At 41.2% G+C, this 16,867-nt stretch overlaps 1 protein-coding gene across 9 annotated transcripts in view; it reads left to right on the plus strand.

Moving 5' to 3' along the window:
• PDE7A (phosphodiesterase 7A) overlaps positions 1-16,867 on the plus strand; it is a 115,093-nt gene that overhangs the window by 77,444 nt on the left and 20,782 nt on the right. For all 9 annotated transcript variants that reach the window (XR_016039267.1, XR_016039265.1, XR_016039268.1 and 6 more), the window contains exons 4-6: positions 7,209-7,360; positions 9,112-9,175; positions 15,166-15,261. Coding sequence is in view for 3 of the 9 variants with exons in the window: in XM_055431859.2 (XP_055287834.1) it covers positions 7,209-7,360; positions 9,112-9,175; positions 15,166-15,261 (312 nt within the window). In the remaining 6 variants the exon portion in view is untranslated. The remainder of the gene's footprint in view (positions 1-7,208; positions 7,361-9,111; positions 9,176-15,165; positions 15,262-16,867) is intronic.

Here is a 16,867-nt window from a genome sequence, read left to right on the forward strand (position 1 = left end):
GGAAAAATGATAGCACATGTAAATTCCATTTACTGACTTGAAGAGATAGTCATGAATTTTTAAGTTAAACTGTGACCTGTGTGGGATAAAAGAGAAACTTTATGTATGTGTGTATATGGGAAATAGTTCATTGAAAACTGCCTTGAGGGCCAGACCATTGATAGCTGTTGTTTCTGGGCTACTAAGCCTTCCTGTGCAGCTTGTCCCCATTCTCAAACCCAGGTTGAGGAGAGGAGGAGGCTTAGGGCAGCTCCTCCCAGAAGGGACTGGGAAAAACATACCTTTTAAAAGAAAGTGACGGTGTGCCTCAAAATAACAGGGTTGGAAGCTCCAGGGGTTGATCTCTCCATCAAAACAACCGCTGTAAAGGGGGGAGGGCAGAATTCACTATTTCAGGACTCCAGGCGCTGGCTGGCCACTGACAGCGACTGCTTGCTGAGGGAGGGGCTGCTGCTCTTCAGTGTGTTGGGCACAGACCCGTGATCGTCACTCACTCCTCGGCCCCTCAGCCTGTGGGAACTCTGTTCCGGTCATGGCTTGGTGAAGCCAGGGTAGGGAGTGGGGATCTAGTCCTGCGAAAATTTGGAGTTGCAACTTTAAGTCAGTCTGGCAGATTCCGAGGCATGGGCACTGATGTTTGCCTGGGTTTCATCCATTTTTAGCTGCAGAGGCTTTGGCCAGCAGCATCTACCACAAGAGTTAAGGAATCAGTACTGCTGTCACCCCCTGGCCTTTGGAGCCAGACATTTAAGGAAATCTGTGCTGGGTCACCAACTGACTTCAGTGATACTGTAATAGGAGCTTCAGTGACCACACACAACAAGGAATAAACAAAGTCAAGTAGATATGCAAAGGCCAGTTTGGAAAAATCACAAAACAGTTGGCTTCAGCCCACAACAAGTAAAAATAAACAGTCCTGGAAGAGTGAGAGATTAGATTTCCAGTTCCCCAAGTATAATTCACACAATGTCCAGTTCTCAGTGAAAATCTATAGAACATAAAAAGAAATTGGAAACTATGACCCATACATATGACAAAAGAATGTCACAGCAGCCACCCTGAGGAAGCCCACACCTGGGAACAGCTAATCAAAGAGGTTAACTCAACTGTCTTTAATGCTCAATGAGCTAAAGCAAACCAAGGCAGAGAATGAGAGGAAATCAGGAAGGCGCTGTGTGAACAAAATCTGAATCTCAATAAATAGGAATTATAAAAAAGAACCCAACAAGTTCTAGAGCTGATAAGTATGATAACTGAAATGAGAAATTCACTAGAGGGATTCAGCAGCAGATTTGAGTGAGCAGAAGAATAGATCAGCAAACTTGAAGATAAGAACATTGAAATAATCCAAACTGAGAAGCAGAAAGGAAAAGGAATGAAGAAAAATTATCAGAGCGCAAGAAACCCGTTGAGGAGTCCTCATGTGTACCGCATGTGACTCAAAGGAGGCCCAGCAGGAGAAAGATGAGAGAGGGCGGAAAAAACTAAATGTGGAAAACTTCCTGCAGCTGATGGAGACTGGATATACACATCGAAGAAGCTCAGTGAACTCAAAGGAGGGTGAACATGTGGTGCACATCAACAGTGGAGTGTTACTCAGCCATAGAAAAGATCAAAACAGGGCCATTTGCAGATACATGGATAGACCTAGAGACTGTCATACGGAATGAAATTAAGTCAGAAAGAGAAAAATAAATATTGTATAAAACGCTTAAATGTGGAATCTAGAAAAACGGTACAGATGAGTTTATTTGCAAGGCAGAAATAGAGACAGATGTAGAGAACAAAGTTATGGATGGAAGGGTGGAAGTGGGGGGATGAATTGGGAGTTTGGGATTGATAAATATATATACACACACACTATTGATACTATGTGTAAAGGGCTTCCCTGGTGGCTCACTGAAAAATCTGCCTGCAATGTGGGAGACCCGGGTTCAATCCCTGGGTTGGGAAGAATGCTTGGAGAAGGGAATGGCACCCCATTCCAGTATTTGTGCCTGGAGAATTCCATGGACAGAAGAGCCTGGTGGGCTACAGTCCATGAGGTTGCCAAGAGTCGGACACAACTGAGTGACTCACACACTGTGTATAAAATAGGTAACTAATGAAAACCTGTTGCATAGGTCAGGGAACTCTACTCAATATTCTGTGGCGACCTAAATGGGAAGGAAATCTAAAAAAGGGGATATATGTGTATATATAACTGATTCACTTTGCTGTACAGCAGAAACTAAACACAACATTGTAAAGCAACTATAGTCTGATAAAAATAAGAAAACAAAACGCCAAATTGTTGAAACCCAAAGACAAAGATAACTGGGGAAGCCATGGTAAAAGGATCTGAATATTTAATTCCAGAGCTGAACTAAAATGAAAATGGGGGTTGGAATGAAAAGGGGGGGACAGCACTCTGACAACTAACAGACATTGGAAGAGGAAAAGGGAAAGAAGAGGGGATAGAGAATGTAATAACAACATTAAAAGGTGACATCTAAGGTAGCAGACAAAACAAGTCACAGAAACATAAGTATACTTAGTAAAACAGAGGTATTTTTTAATTTGTGGAGTTGTAGCAATGTCCTTCAGTAGAGGATTAGATAAATAGATTATGGTCTATCCATATGGTGGAATACTTTACAGCCTCAAAATGAGGACTGTCTCTGTGTACTGATAGGGAAAGAGCTTACAGAAAAATTTGAAGACAAGGTACAAAACAGAAGTGTGATAAGCTACCATTTACTTAAAAGAAGTAGAGACGTGGTATATAACAGTGTTTCCATATGTTTGATCCAAAAACTCAGGAAGCGTACCCACAAAACTTTTCAGATAAAAAATGATCATTTTAGGGGAGAGTCTGGCAGTTGATTGGATTGGGAACGGGCTAGGGGTAAGGTTTTATTGCTGTGTTCTTTTCTCCCTCCCTCTTTCCCTCCTTGATTTTTATTTTTAAAACATGAGTGCAGGACATTTGAAAAAATGTAATGAGAAAAAAGTACCACTCCTTCTCCCAATCCAGTCCTATATTAAGTCTCAGGCAAAGCTTTGAGGTAGTTTGCATTGCTATCTCTGCAAAGTCTCGTGGAATTTTCTGTTCTTTCTAGAACGTAATCTTAGGTATAGGCTCCCTGTCCACTCAGTTCAGTTGCTCAGTCGTGTCCAACTCTTTGCGACCCCATGAATCACAGGATTCCAGGCCTCCCTGTCCATCACCAGCTCCCAGAGTTCACTCAAACTCATGTCCATCGAGTCGATGATGCCATCCAGCCATCTCATCCTCTGTTGTCCCCTTCTCCTGCCCCCAATCCCAGAGTCTTTTCCATTGAGTCGACTCGTCGCATGAGGTGGCCAAAGTATTGGAGTTTCAGCTTTAGCATCAGTCCTTCCAGTGAATACCCAGGACTGATCTCCCTTAGGATGGACTGGTTGGATCTCCTTGCAGCCCAAGGGACTCTCAAGAGTCTTCTCCAGCACCACAGTTCAAAAGCATCAATTCTTCAGTGATCAGCTTTCTTCACAGTTCAACTGTAACATCCATACATGACCACTGGAAAAAACCATAGCCTTGACTAGATGGACCTCTGTTGACAAAGTAATGTCTCTGCTTTTTAATATGGTATCTAGGTTGCTAGGTGAACAAAATTCTTTTCCCTGGATGATTTGCCATTTGGACAGCTACTCCGGCCTTTCTTAGATTGTCTGTGAAATAATCAGTAATTGTTAGAGCTGGTTTTGTCATTAAGTGAAGGTCTTGTTTCTTACCCTGTTGTAAATATTACTTGCGGGCCTGGTCTTGCTGGAATGCATTGGGCTTCTATGATGAGTGAGCTTTTCCCCTTGAGCTAATATCTAATATTCATGCTCAATATGGTCAAAACAGAATTCTTGATAATGAGTCCCAACTTCACGGCTCTGTAGGAAAAAAAGGACATGAATTAGTTATTAGTTAGTTTTCTGGGTTTTTTTTGTTTTTGTGTTTTCCAGTTAAGGGAAGTGAGACATCAAGAAGTTGTGACTTGTGAGAAGTCACCTAGAAAATAGGAGTAAAGGCAGGGAGAGGTCCAGCCATGGTCTCAGAGTGCTGACTCCTGGGCGATGCCTTCTGTCTTTACATTGATGGTGCAGATCCCAGCGTGTTGTTGCACACAGTTAGCACAGTGTTGGAGAAGGCAATGGCACCCCACTCCAGTACTCTTGCCTGGAAAATCCCATGGGCAGAGGAGCCTGGTAGGCTGCAGTCCATGGGGTCACTAAGAGTCGGACATGACGGAGCAACCTCCCTTTCACTTTTCACTTTCATGCATTGGAGAAGGAAATGGCAACCCACTCCAGTGTTCTTGCCTGGAGAATCCCGGGGACGGGGGAGCCTGGTGGGCTTCCATCTATGGGGTCGCACAGAGTCGGACACGACTGAAGCAACTTAACAGCAGCAGCAGCACAGTGTGAATTGAACCCTTCCAAGGAGCCTCATTCAATTTTTGGACCTTATGTAATTATCCTCCCAAAGAGACTCTCAAGTTTACTTCAAGGATGGGTTAGTTTGGACGTGTAATTTGGGAGCAGTGATCCTTCTGTCAGTGTCTGGATGCAGAGTGATTGCAGTGATGAAACTGTTACCTTCTCTGTGTGATTTAAGATACTGAATAGAAGGGAATGCTCATGAAGTCATGCTTATGACCTTGAACTCTTTTAGATTACTTGTGCATAATCAATAGAATATGTGTCTAATGCAGCATTTTTTAGACGTTTTCTTAAATGTATTGGCTCTAATGCGTTAATTATATGGCATTTCTACGTTGGTTTCTGGGGTTATATTTGTAAAATGGGGATGATAATCTTTACCATCTTCACAGGATTGTTGTAATTGCTAAACGGGATCACAGATGTGAACGTACTCTTGTAAAACTGTAAAGTGCCTTGTAAATACAGAGGTGGCAGTACTAGTATTAATTAGATCTCATCTGGTCCCCATATGTTCGTGTCATCCCACTCTGTCCCTTCCAGGTCCAGTCTTTTCTAGGAGTAACGTTAGAAGGGTCGCATTAGATACTTGTATTTCTGTATGTTAGCTTTTTCCCATATGTCTTTCTTTTTGTACATAATTCCGTCTAAATAAGGACAATTTTGAATGATGGTGTATGCAGAATTTTGTCATAAACTGTCAGTAAACCATCTGGTAAAAAAATAAACCACATGGTAGATTTGAAGTAAGAAATTTGTGAGTAATACTGTGGACACAGGATTTGTAAGCAGATCTGTGTTTTAAAATCTAGTCACCCTGTATTGACTGTGTGACCTTATATATAATCTCGTATAGATTCAGTGCTTTCATGTAGAAAGTAGAAGATGATAATAGTCATTTTTTGACACTGTAGAGGGCTAAATGAGATACTTTTTTTAAGCACATGGAACATTTTCTGAACTTAAACTAACCTCATTCCTCAAACATTAGCCACTTGATATTTAATAGTGTTTCCATTTTGGTTCCAATCCTTTTTATGTAAGTCATGTTGATAAAGATCAAAAGGTAACTCCACAATTGTTCTAGATACTCTTTATTTTAGAATCACTGAGATGAAAAATGAAAAAACCACATAACTGTGTGTTGTTTCTGGCTGATATGAGTATATGGGAACCTCAGAACTCATCAGTTACTTCACAAACAGTATGCACTTATTCAGGGAGGGCATCGCGGCCCACTCCAGCATTATCGCCTGGAGAACCCCGTGGACAGAGGAGCTTGGTGGGCTACAGTCCGTAGGGTCACAGAGAGCTGGACGTGAGTGAAGCGACTTAGCATGTGCACACACGCAGTTACTCCTTCATTCCTTCAGTGCACGCTATGCATGCCTCCGTGGCACTGTTACTAGGCTTTGAAATACAGAGGTGAGAAAGTAGTTTGTGCCTGTACTGGAGGTCATCGCTCGTTGAAGTAGACAGAGAAATAAGCAGTCTTGTCCAGTATCAGAAGTAGTCTGACTGGTGTCTGCCCAGGTAGCCTTGAGAACCCAGAGGAGGTGCCCTCATGTCTCCTGGCTGTTGGGGAGGTGCATGTAGCTGCCCAGGTGTGCTTCCCAGGGAAGGTGTCACGGGAGTCGAGTCTGGAGAGAGCCAGCACCTGGAAAATGAGGCCTTTCCATCGAGGACAAGGAGACGGAATTTACTTTGAAATGCTGACAGACCAACGAACACTTTTATTTAGAGCAACATGGACAGGTTTGGAACTTGGAATGATTACCGAGAGGCATTCCTCCCTCCTAAGCAGCGGCGTCAACATCAGTTTTATCACCATCTTCACTGGCACCATTTCTTTGAAACCTGTTCTATATCTGACCCGTGTCTATATTATCTCATTTAATCCAACACTGTTTGAATGAGATATCATTGCCATTATTTTATAGATGAGAGAACACTGGGTAAGAGAGGTTGATAGAGTTAGTGATGGGACACACACTAGAGAATGTGTTTGATTGCCTGTCACTCGGCCTTTGCAGAGTTAATGGAAGTTAAAATGAGAGATGCTGACTTGTTGATCCTTAGCCTTCATTTGCATGTTTTATATTGTGAACATTTCGCTGAATTTAATTGGTTTCTAGAATTTGAAGACTTCATTCTCTACATGATAGCTTTTAACCAAAGTCTGTTATTTCGTCTGGTGCCCCAGAAACTTTGGTTCCTTCTCACACTGCAGAGAAACATGACGGTTAGACTCATGGAAAGAAGACATGTCAGTGTCCAAACTACGTTATTCTCCATTCTGTCTCCTTTGCCTCTAAATAAAGTTGTCATAAAGAAATCTGAAATGATACCTCGTTAGGATTTGAGATGCTTGAGTTCTAAGTCTCATGTGTAACTGGGGACCTGGTTTCTCAATGTGAAGGATGATTTGTCTTGCTGCTCCGTAGTGTTTGTATAGTGTATTGAAGCAATAGAGTGAGAGGTGATCATTCTTGGAAGTTTAAAAAAAGAAAAAACTGATGATTAATCCAACCACCCTCCTGATTATGTTTCTAAGTGCTGATAAAATTGGTCATTTATCCATTCTTAGCTGTTTAATTGAAAATCAAATAAAGTACCTCTTCTTTCCTAGAAATGTGGCATGACAGTTGACCAATTTTAAGAAATATTTGCCTGTAACTAGAATGGGCTCTTAATAGGTTATGTGCAGTTTTGACTTTCTCTACTCACCTTTTTTACTTCTTTCATTTCAGCTCAATCTGAAATTGAAGTTTCTGTGTCTGCAAGGAATATCAGAAGGTTACTAAGTTTCCAGCGGTATCTTAGATCTTCACGCTTTTTTCGTGGTACTACTGTTTCAAATTCTCTGAACATTTTAGATGATGATTATAATGGACAAGCCAAGGTGTGTATAGCTTTCTTCAAGAAAACATTGATTCATACATAAGTTTAACGAAGCCTTGTTTCTCTCATATGGTACTGATTTTATATAGCCTTTTTTTGGTATGTGAAATCAGTTGAACTCAATTTTTATTATAGGTTTTTCCTTTAGAGCAGCTGTTCATCTTATGATTAAGTTATTACAGAGCACGGAACTAAAATAATGAAAAGGTTTTTGTGCATTATAGCATTACAGCATTTATTGTAACAGCAGGTAGATCAATGGCACATTAAACTAAGGTCACAAGGTCACAGGGATCCTAATGCTGGAAAGAATATTATGGATTGTCTGATGTGATTTCTCTATACTGTAGTTAAGAAGGGACTTGGTTGCTCTCTTCCAGTTGTTTAAAAGTAAACTCAGCACAGGGAGTCTCATGACTTTCAGTCACACTTTTCATAATCTCTTGTATGAGTGAGATATTTGGAAGATTTAAATGTTTTTTTTAAATTTGGTGATTGTGAGCATTGTTTTTTTTATACATAGTTTAAAAGAAATATCTTAATGGAGGTGGAAATTGGCCGAGGTTGTTTTTTTTACTAAATGAGGATTTTTTAATAATCTCACATTTCTAACATTTGTAAAAGTATTCTTTGACTTAATACTTACGGGTTAGATGTTGTAGGTTTGTGTAGATGGGGCCAGGGTACCCAGTCTACGATTACATTAAAGTGAAAACATTTGCTTCCCTGTTTGATAAAACAAATCAATGGAAAAGCACTGATACTTTCTTTAAATTTAAAAAAGTTCACAAGTTCTGCTTTTTCAAATGAGAATATTGGTCTGTGTGTCATTGGTTGCTAGGACTATTATCTCTCCTGGTAATACCTAGTATTGCTTATGCTGATTTAGCCATATATGTATATATGACAGTGAACTTTTGGGTACAAAATACAAATTTTTTCTTGAAAATAAAGTCCACTAAATTTTCAGGTTACAAAGACATGGTGTAAAAATATCTGTTTGATTTTTAGGGTTGTTGTGGGGCTTATTTCCTTGGCAGAAATAACCATCAACCTAAAAATTATGTAGTAAATGCTATGGACTATTTTATTAGGATATTTAAAGAATATTAATAAATAAATTGGGAATGTGTTTTAAGAAGACAAATAACAAATAATTTAAGTATAGTGTATACTACAGGTGTCTGGTACCTGGATTCCAGAGTCCGATCGCCTGACTTAAGACCCAGCTCTGTGACTCTCTCCTCGCTGAGCCAAGTTAATGACTCTTTCCCTCTTTTCCCATCTATAAATGAGGGTTGAAAACAATGCCTACATGACAGTGTTGGTGTGAATAGTAAGAATGTGTCAAAAATAAGGCATTTTTAATAGTACCTGGAATGTAGCAAGTATTCAACTATTACAACTTCTGTTAGATTTTTAAAATCTAGTTTCTAGACCATTCAGTGTGTGAACTACACTTCTGTGATGGGTATTGGAATTCATGAGAGCATAAAAATAAGTCAAAAGGAACACCAGCCTTACCTATACATTTATCAATTGAGAAAACATTAATTGTTTTTCAAATGGAATCTATCCCTTTGGACATATTTTGGAGTTGTTTGGAAAGGTCATGGTTAAGGAGAGTGTTAATTAGCATTTCTTAAAGTTGACCCCTTTCTGTTTTTGTTAGCTTCGTTATGGACTATCTACAAAAGACAGAGAAAGTTACTGAGATTAAATTACAGTAGGAATGTTTGGTTTTCATTTCAGTGTATGCTGGAAAAAGTTGGAAATTGGAATTTTGATATCTTTCTATTTGATAGACTAACAAATGGTAAGTGAAGACTTTGACTTACTCTAATGTATTCTCAGGGTTGCTGCATTGATGGGATTGCCGCTGCTTTCATTTATGGAGTATAGGCGCCCTCTGCTGGCTGAGGGAGCATCATTTTGTTCCTTCTTCAGTGACTGATCTGCAAGCCTAGAGCATCCATCTAAAATTTTACTTTTTGATTATCACTCTTAGTAGTAATCAAAAGTAATCACTGTCATCGTCACTTGGGTATCTCTAATTAAACCTACTTCTGTTCATCAGAGGCTTCTCAGCTGGTTCAGTTGGTAAAGAATTCACTTGCCGATGCAAGAGACGTGGTTTCGATCCCTGAATCAAGAAGATTCCCCTGGAGGAGGGCATGGCAACCCACTCCAGTATTCTTGCCTGGAGAATCCCATGGACAGAGGAGCCTGGCGGGCCACAGTCCACAGGGCCGCAGAGTAAAACACAACTGAGCACATACTTCTATTCTTCTTTTCTCTTGCTATTAATAACCCAGTGTGAACATTACTATCTCATGGTTCTTGACGTTTCCTTTTTGGGTTTTTATGTGCTGTAGCCATGTACGGTGACATCCTCCAATCTTGTATTCCAGTTTTGATAGCCCGAGATGTGTGGTAGATTGACGCCCTTTGCAGAGATGGCTTTTCTTCTCGCTCTGGTTCTCAGGCTCTCTTTCTCTACACACTTTAGAGAGATGGTGTGTTCTGACACTGCTTCTCCCTGGCAGGGTGGGGTGGGGGAGAGCTTGGAGCTAATCACTATCTATGGAAAGTATGAGTACATTGGGAAAAAAAAAAAAAGGTGATTCTGATTTGTTTACCTCTCTCTGAGTTTTGTTTTCCTTTGGCTGAAAGTGAAAAAAGTGTTGGCTGCTCAGTCATGTCCGACTCGTTGAGGGGACCCCATGGACTGTAGCCCACCAGGCTCCTCTGTCCAGGGGATTCTCCAGGCCAGAATACTATGGTGGGTAGCTATGCCCTCCTCCAGGGGATCTTCCCAACCCAGGGATTGAACCCAGGTCTCCTGCATTGCAGGAAGATTCTTTTCTTTAACAGCTGAGCCAAGGTTCATTTTTCTTTATTATCTTTGGGCACAGGAACAAAATTCTCTTTGGGAATCATGTTTCGTTTAGTATGAGATTTTTGACGTAAAAAATTGGTGGTACCTATATAGTCCAACTAGACTTTGTCCCTTTTGCCTTTTAAATAAATGAAGCAAAGTGGGAAGTTCACTGAGAGGAAGTTCTCACTGTTGAGAATGAAATAAATACGTGGCTCCCTGCTATACTTTGAAACTACCTTTTCCCCCCCTAATTTTACGTTGGAATAAAGTTCCTTTTTACAAGGAAACCAAATATGGAAACCATCTTGAGAATAGCATGGGCCCAACTCAAGGGACGTGATTTTGAGGAAACTCTGGGAGATGGTGAAGGACAGGGAAGCCTGGTGTGCTGCAGTCCATGGGGTCACAGAGTCAGACACGACTGAGCGACTGAACAATAACGAAGAAGCTTTTTAGTATCACATCATCGTTCCCTCTGAGCTGTGTGGGCCAGGCATAGTGAGGACAACTTTGTGATCACGTTCTAGTTGTCTGTGTCTGTCATCAGAAAATAAACTAGACCATCCTCGGCACGAGTGTGAGGACAGGAAAGGTCACCTCGGCGGTGGAACCTCCCTCCCACTTCCCCGCCGTCTGTTTCTCTTCTTCTGTCTTCCTGTTCTCTCTCTCTGCCGTCTGGTGACCAGTCTCTTCCCCTCCCAGGCCCCCACTCGGGCCTGTCCTCATAGAAAGGACTCTAATCGCATTTACACAGCTGTCCCTCCATGTGGCCTTCCCTCTTTGAAAATATAGGTGCCTCAGCTTCTTCCAGATCTGGGAAACTCTCCTTTCCTAACGCAACACAAATATTCCTTTAGTCCTTATCTCAGGATAAATATAGATAATACAGTGCCGCCCTTAACACCTTCAAGGTCTAACCTCACATAACACTTACCAGCTCATAGCCTATTCTTAGTCCCCTGGACACTTTGTCACTTACATAAATAGTTGATTGTTTTTCCCTAGATTTTATTTTTAAAAAGAATGTATCCTGCCAACCAGGGGGCGTGGCGATGGAAGTGGAATGAGGGTGGCAGAGTAAGATGGGCAGAAGTTCTAGTCACTGGTCCACGTGAGTTAATAACTTAGGTAGCACTTGGCTTGCCTGTAGGCTTCCCTTGTGGCTCAGATGGTAAAGAATCTTCCTGCAGTTCAGGAGACCCGGATTTGATCCCTGAGTTGGGAAGATCCCCTGGAGAAGGAAATGGCTACCCACTCCAGTATTCTTGCCTGGAGAATCTCATGGACAGAGGAGCCCGGTGGGTTCCAGTTCATGGGGTTGCAAAGAGTCAGACACGACTGAGCAACTAACACCAGCTCTTCTTTAATCATCTCACCTCTTTTTTGTGGAAAAGGTGGCCAGATGATTTCTTCTTAGAGTTGTTAGGGGTTAGTGGAAACCATCCGTGGTTAGCTGCCCAGTTGTTCCTTTACAGATGGTGACCTATTAATACATATTCAGTTCACTGCTGCTGCTGCTGCTAAGTTGCTTCAGTCGTGTCCGACTCTGTGCGACCCCATAGATGGCAGCCTACCAGGCTCCCCCATCCCTGGGATTCTCCAGGCAAGAACACTGGAGTGGGTTGCCATTTCCTTCTTCAATGCATGAAAGGGAAAAGTGAAAGTCAAGTCGCTCAGTCAAATCCGACTCTTTGCGACCCCATGGACTGCAGCCTACCAGGCTCCTCCGTCCACGGGATTTTCCAGGCAAGAGTACTGGAGTGGGGTGCCATTGCCTTCTCCAATTCAGTTCACTACAGTCACCCAAAAGTTAAGGAATTCTATACAGGAAGAAAGATTATTGGGAAACAAGTGGGCAGAAGAAAGTTCCTTTTTAACTTGCATTATTTAATTGGATCTGCTTTCCTTTCAAAGCCGCCTAGCCTGGAATGAATCCTGGATGATACATGTACTTGGTATCCAAGTGTATAGTTTTCGCTTCTTGCTCATTGGGCCGGTGTGCCCTGTGTTTCTTCTTGTGGCAATTTTTCAAGTGATACTGTGAGGAGGGCAGGGAAGAAACACAGCTCTGATTCCCACCAAGACAAATGACTCCTGGCTTGTCCACTGCAAGGTGGAAAGTAGTTATTTTCTGGTAGGATATATTTGGGCTTCCTTGGTGGCTCAGAGGATAAAGAATCTGCCAGCAATACAGGAGAGCCAGGTTGGATCCCTGTGTCAGTAAGATGCGCTGGAGAAGGGAATGCCAACCCACTGTCTTATTCTTGCCTGCAGAGTCCCATGGACACAGGAGCCTGGCGAGCTGCAGTCTGTGGGGTCGTAAAGAGTCCGACGTGACTGAGCAACTAACATACACACACACACACAGAATATATTAGATGTTGGTTTTTCAGGAAAGAGTTAAGTTACATGAGATAGCAAGATAAGGTTTGTCACCCTTGAAGGTCACCTGGCACATGAGGGCCCTTGTTGCTAGGCCCGTGTGGTCGCCTCAGCCCAGTCCTTACATGTAGGGTCCCATCCTGAAACCTGTTGAGAGCCATAACACCTTAGGCAGGCCTGTCCTTTGGTATGTCTTTATATAGGGTAACTTTTCTCTAAGTTATAAAATTTATTTTCCAAGAAAGCGTTTGTTTCCATTTTCATATAAAATAATTTCTTCATTGCCTACCTCTTGTTGTAACATATCAACTAAGCATCACTTGCTTCGAAATAATAAATTTCATTGACTTGTGTTCTTACTCACTGGTATTAAGTCAGTTGGTATCTTATGAACTGAAAAATGAGAAAAAATGTTGCATGCAGTTTTTCATTCTGGTATGGGTGGTGCACTTTGACAGATTGGTTCTTGACAGATTCCTCAGAGGTTCTTGGAGAGAAGACATTAGCATGCCTTTCTTAATGCCATTTGCTTGAATTCCAGATGAGGGTATTTTACAATTGGATTGCAGCTTCTTTAAAACTTATTCTAGACCCTAGAGATCAGTCATTTATTTCATTAGGTTTGGGAAACAATTTTGGGGAAAACCTTTGATTACCTAAATATAGAGAATGAATATACAGCCTTTTTTTAAATTGAAGTGTAATTGACATATAACATATTAGCTTCAAGTGTACAGCACAGTGATTTCCTGTTTGTATACACTGTGAAATAATCACCTCAGGGGTCCACTCACCACAAACACAAGTTACATCTTTTTATTATGATGAGAATGTTTAAGATCTGTTATTTTGGCAATATTCAAATATGCAGTACAGTTTGTCCACCTCCCCATAGCCTCACCTCTGGCAGCCGCCGATCTGCTCTCTGTGTCTGTGAGCACAGGGCTTTGTTGTTAGATCACACGTAGAGGTGAAATCATACGGCATCTGCCTTTCTCTTTCACTCAGCACAGTTCCTCAGACTCCATCCGCTTGTCACATGAGGCAAGATTTCCTGCTGCTCATGCCCGAGTAATATTCCATTGCCTGTATATCACATTTTCTTTATCCAGTCATCCTCCTCTGGGCCCTTAGGTTGATGCCATGTCTTGGCTATTGTAAGTAATGCTTCAGTGAAGACGGGGGTACAGGTACCTTTTAGAGATAGTGACTCCAGTTCCTTCAGATATGTACCCCAAAGAGGAATTGCTCAATCCTATGGTGGTTCTATTTCAAATTTTTTAAGGAATCTCCGTTGTTTTCCATAGTGACTACACCAGCTTAAGAATCCCACCAACAGTTCACCAAGGTAGGGGGGGGTCCCTTTTCTTCACACTCTCACCAACACCTGTTATCTCTTATCTTTTTGATAATAGCCATTCTGACAGGTGCAAGGTAATCCCTCGTTGTGGTTTTAATTTGCATTTCCCTGGTGATCAGTGAACAGCTTTTCATATACCTGTTGGCCACTTGCATGTCTTATTTGGAAAACCATTGATTCAGATCCTCTGCTCATTTTTTAAAAATCCGAGTTTTTTTTATGCATTCTGAATTATCTATGTATCTGTCCCAAGAAAAGTTGGTTGTTATAGCAGTAAAAATAGCCCACTTCTTCACCTGATTCTAGACCACATGGGCTCATATTTGCACCAGTAGAGTGTTACCAAAATTTGAATACATTTTAACTTTCTATTTCTTAAAGGTAGAAGATTTGAAATGGGTTTTTTCTTTCTGTTTGAAGATGATAAGTGAGTTGGTGTTTAAGAGGGCTCTCTTGGTAGCCACATCCTTTCCCGTGTTGCTCATGCAAACATTGTTCCAATTAATTTCCTTTTTTTCCTCAGCCATGGGCTTCTCAACAGTTACTCTGGCAGTTTTGGATAATCAGTTTAGCCCAGTAGTCCTTTATCATTCTTTGTAAATATTATTACTACAAACTTTCATTGTGGAACAAGTTGGGTCTTATTTATATATATGTTTGTAAGAATCATAGATTTGAAAATACAGAATCATGTGTTATGTTATTGTCTGAACGCTGGCAGTAATATATGAGCTCACATATCTTTAAATATAGAGTCTATTTAATTGTTAAATAATACAGCGTTTGCAGTCAAGATGCTTTGCTCTGGGACACACTTGCTCAGTTAGTGGGGGCTGACTGCAAGGAGGTTTTAGGTGCTTTGGGAAATTGAATTAAACTTACTCAGTGTAGATAATTTTCAAAGTTTTCTATCAGTTCTAATTATTTATCATCTATTTTTTTGGTTTTTGAAAAATAAAACCCAAAAAAGGTTTTTTCTTAGAATGGAAAAAAAAGATGTGATATTTAAAATTCAAAACTGTTAAAAAAAAGGATGTAAATTTTAGATGGAAAACAAGTAGGACTTAGTACCCTTATGTTGTATATTCAAACCCTTATTTGGAAGCAGTTATGTTATTAATAAGTGCAGTTATGTTATTAATATCGTGTATTCCTACTAATGTCTCCTCTCCTTTCTTTTTAGGAAATAGTCTAGTAAGTTTAACCTTTCATTTATTTAGTCTCCATGGATTAATTGAGTACTTCCATTTAGACATGATGAAACTTCGTAGATTTTTAGGTAAGTGATTCTAACCCATTTAAGAGTAATATTTATACGGGAACTTGTTACCTTTTCTCTCGGTTATGGAGCCCTGAGTCTCTGGGCTGCTCCTGGTCTGGCTGAGCTTGTTTGTGTCCCTGCCCTGGACACCGGATGAGCCACGTGGCAGCTTCGCGGGCCTGGCTGGGTCCTCCCCAGGGGCACCGGGCCTGACCCAGCTCAGCTCTGCATGGTCTGCTAGTAAATTAAAGGGAGGCAGAGGAGTCTGGCACCATGACAGACACATTAAAATCAAAAAACAGGAACTTCCCTGGTGGTCCAGTGGCTAAGACTCAGCACTCCCAATGCAGAAGGCCTGGGTTTGATCCCTGGTCAGGGAACTAGATCCTGCATGCCGCAGCTAAGATCCAATGCAGCGAGATAAATAAAATAATTTTTACCGGTATTTATTTACTGGCCAGAGCCGGTCAGAGAGGGTCACCTCTGGGTGGGGAAGCTGTGAGGGCCTAGTGCCATGGGAGGGGGCACCAGGGGCCTGGTGAACTGAAGCCCCTTTGCCCACAGTCTCCCATATCAGCCACAAATTTCTCACAGAGACAACACGACTTCTGTCCTTTCCTTACCTCTTGAAGATTAAAACCTTAAATGATCAGGTACATGGCACTTGGATGTGCTCTTATCCTGATCCCTGAAATCTCTTGACATCTACCTCCAATGATTATTTTGACTATGTTTTAATGTGCAGAGTGATATTTAAGAGCACTCTGCCAGGAAACAAATTGGGGTCTTTCACCAGATAAATGTGTTAGAAGGAAATTTAGCATAAGGATTCTTCCTTATTTTTTTAAGAAAGAAGAGAATACTTTCTGTCATCTTAAGTAGCTAACTAAGAGAAGATATCTAGGACTTTTTGAGAGACTTCTAATGCGTATTTATTTATAAATTGTATGTCTGTAATATGTACTAATAAATTATAAAAGCACATACAAAAATCGACATTAACGAGAGTATTTAAAAAGCTATTTTAAAGGATGGAATCAGAGTCAGTACGGAGTTCCAACGCTCTTCGCCCCTCACCTGTGTGTCCTAGTTTACCACTTCGGGGCTGGCTCACTGTTCCAGGCACCACTGGACTGAGTGCAGGGCTGCTGGGGCCATGGTGCAGGTTTGATGGTGGCGGGTTTGGCTGGGCCCCTCGTCATCACTACTTTTTCACGGCTAGCGTAACTGACACTGAGCAGAGGAGGCAGATGAACAGGCCATCCTTCCCGCACTCCTAAAAAGCTAATTCTAGATCCAAAACTCACCTCACTGATACAGCGTCCTGGAATCCACACACATTCCCCAACATCTGTACTGGTATTGCATCAAAGATTTTTGTTCTCTGATGAATTCATTCATAGTTCCTGGAACAGCACCCTAGCACAATACGTATTTGTTGAATGAATTATACTTCTTTTATTTAACTAAAATTCTTTTTAAAGTAAACGACAGTCAAAGGAGTTTGGCACAATGAGATTGACATTTTAAAAGAGAAGAAGAAAAAAATAATTTTATAAATTTGAGATGAATACCTTCTCATTTTAAAAGTTTCAAACGAGTTAGTCACAGTGGTGGTCATGTG

Source organism: Moschus berezovskii, chromosome 16 (assembly GCF_049115385.1).
Source record: "Moschus berezovskii isolate FMDL1 chromosome 16, NW_MosBer_1.0, whole genome shotgun sequence".
NCBI classification, from domain to species: Eukaryota; Metazoa; Chordata; class Mammalia; order Artiodactyla; family Moschidae; genus Moschus; species Moschus berezovskii.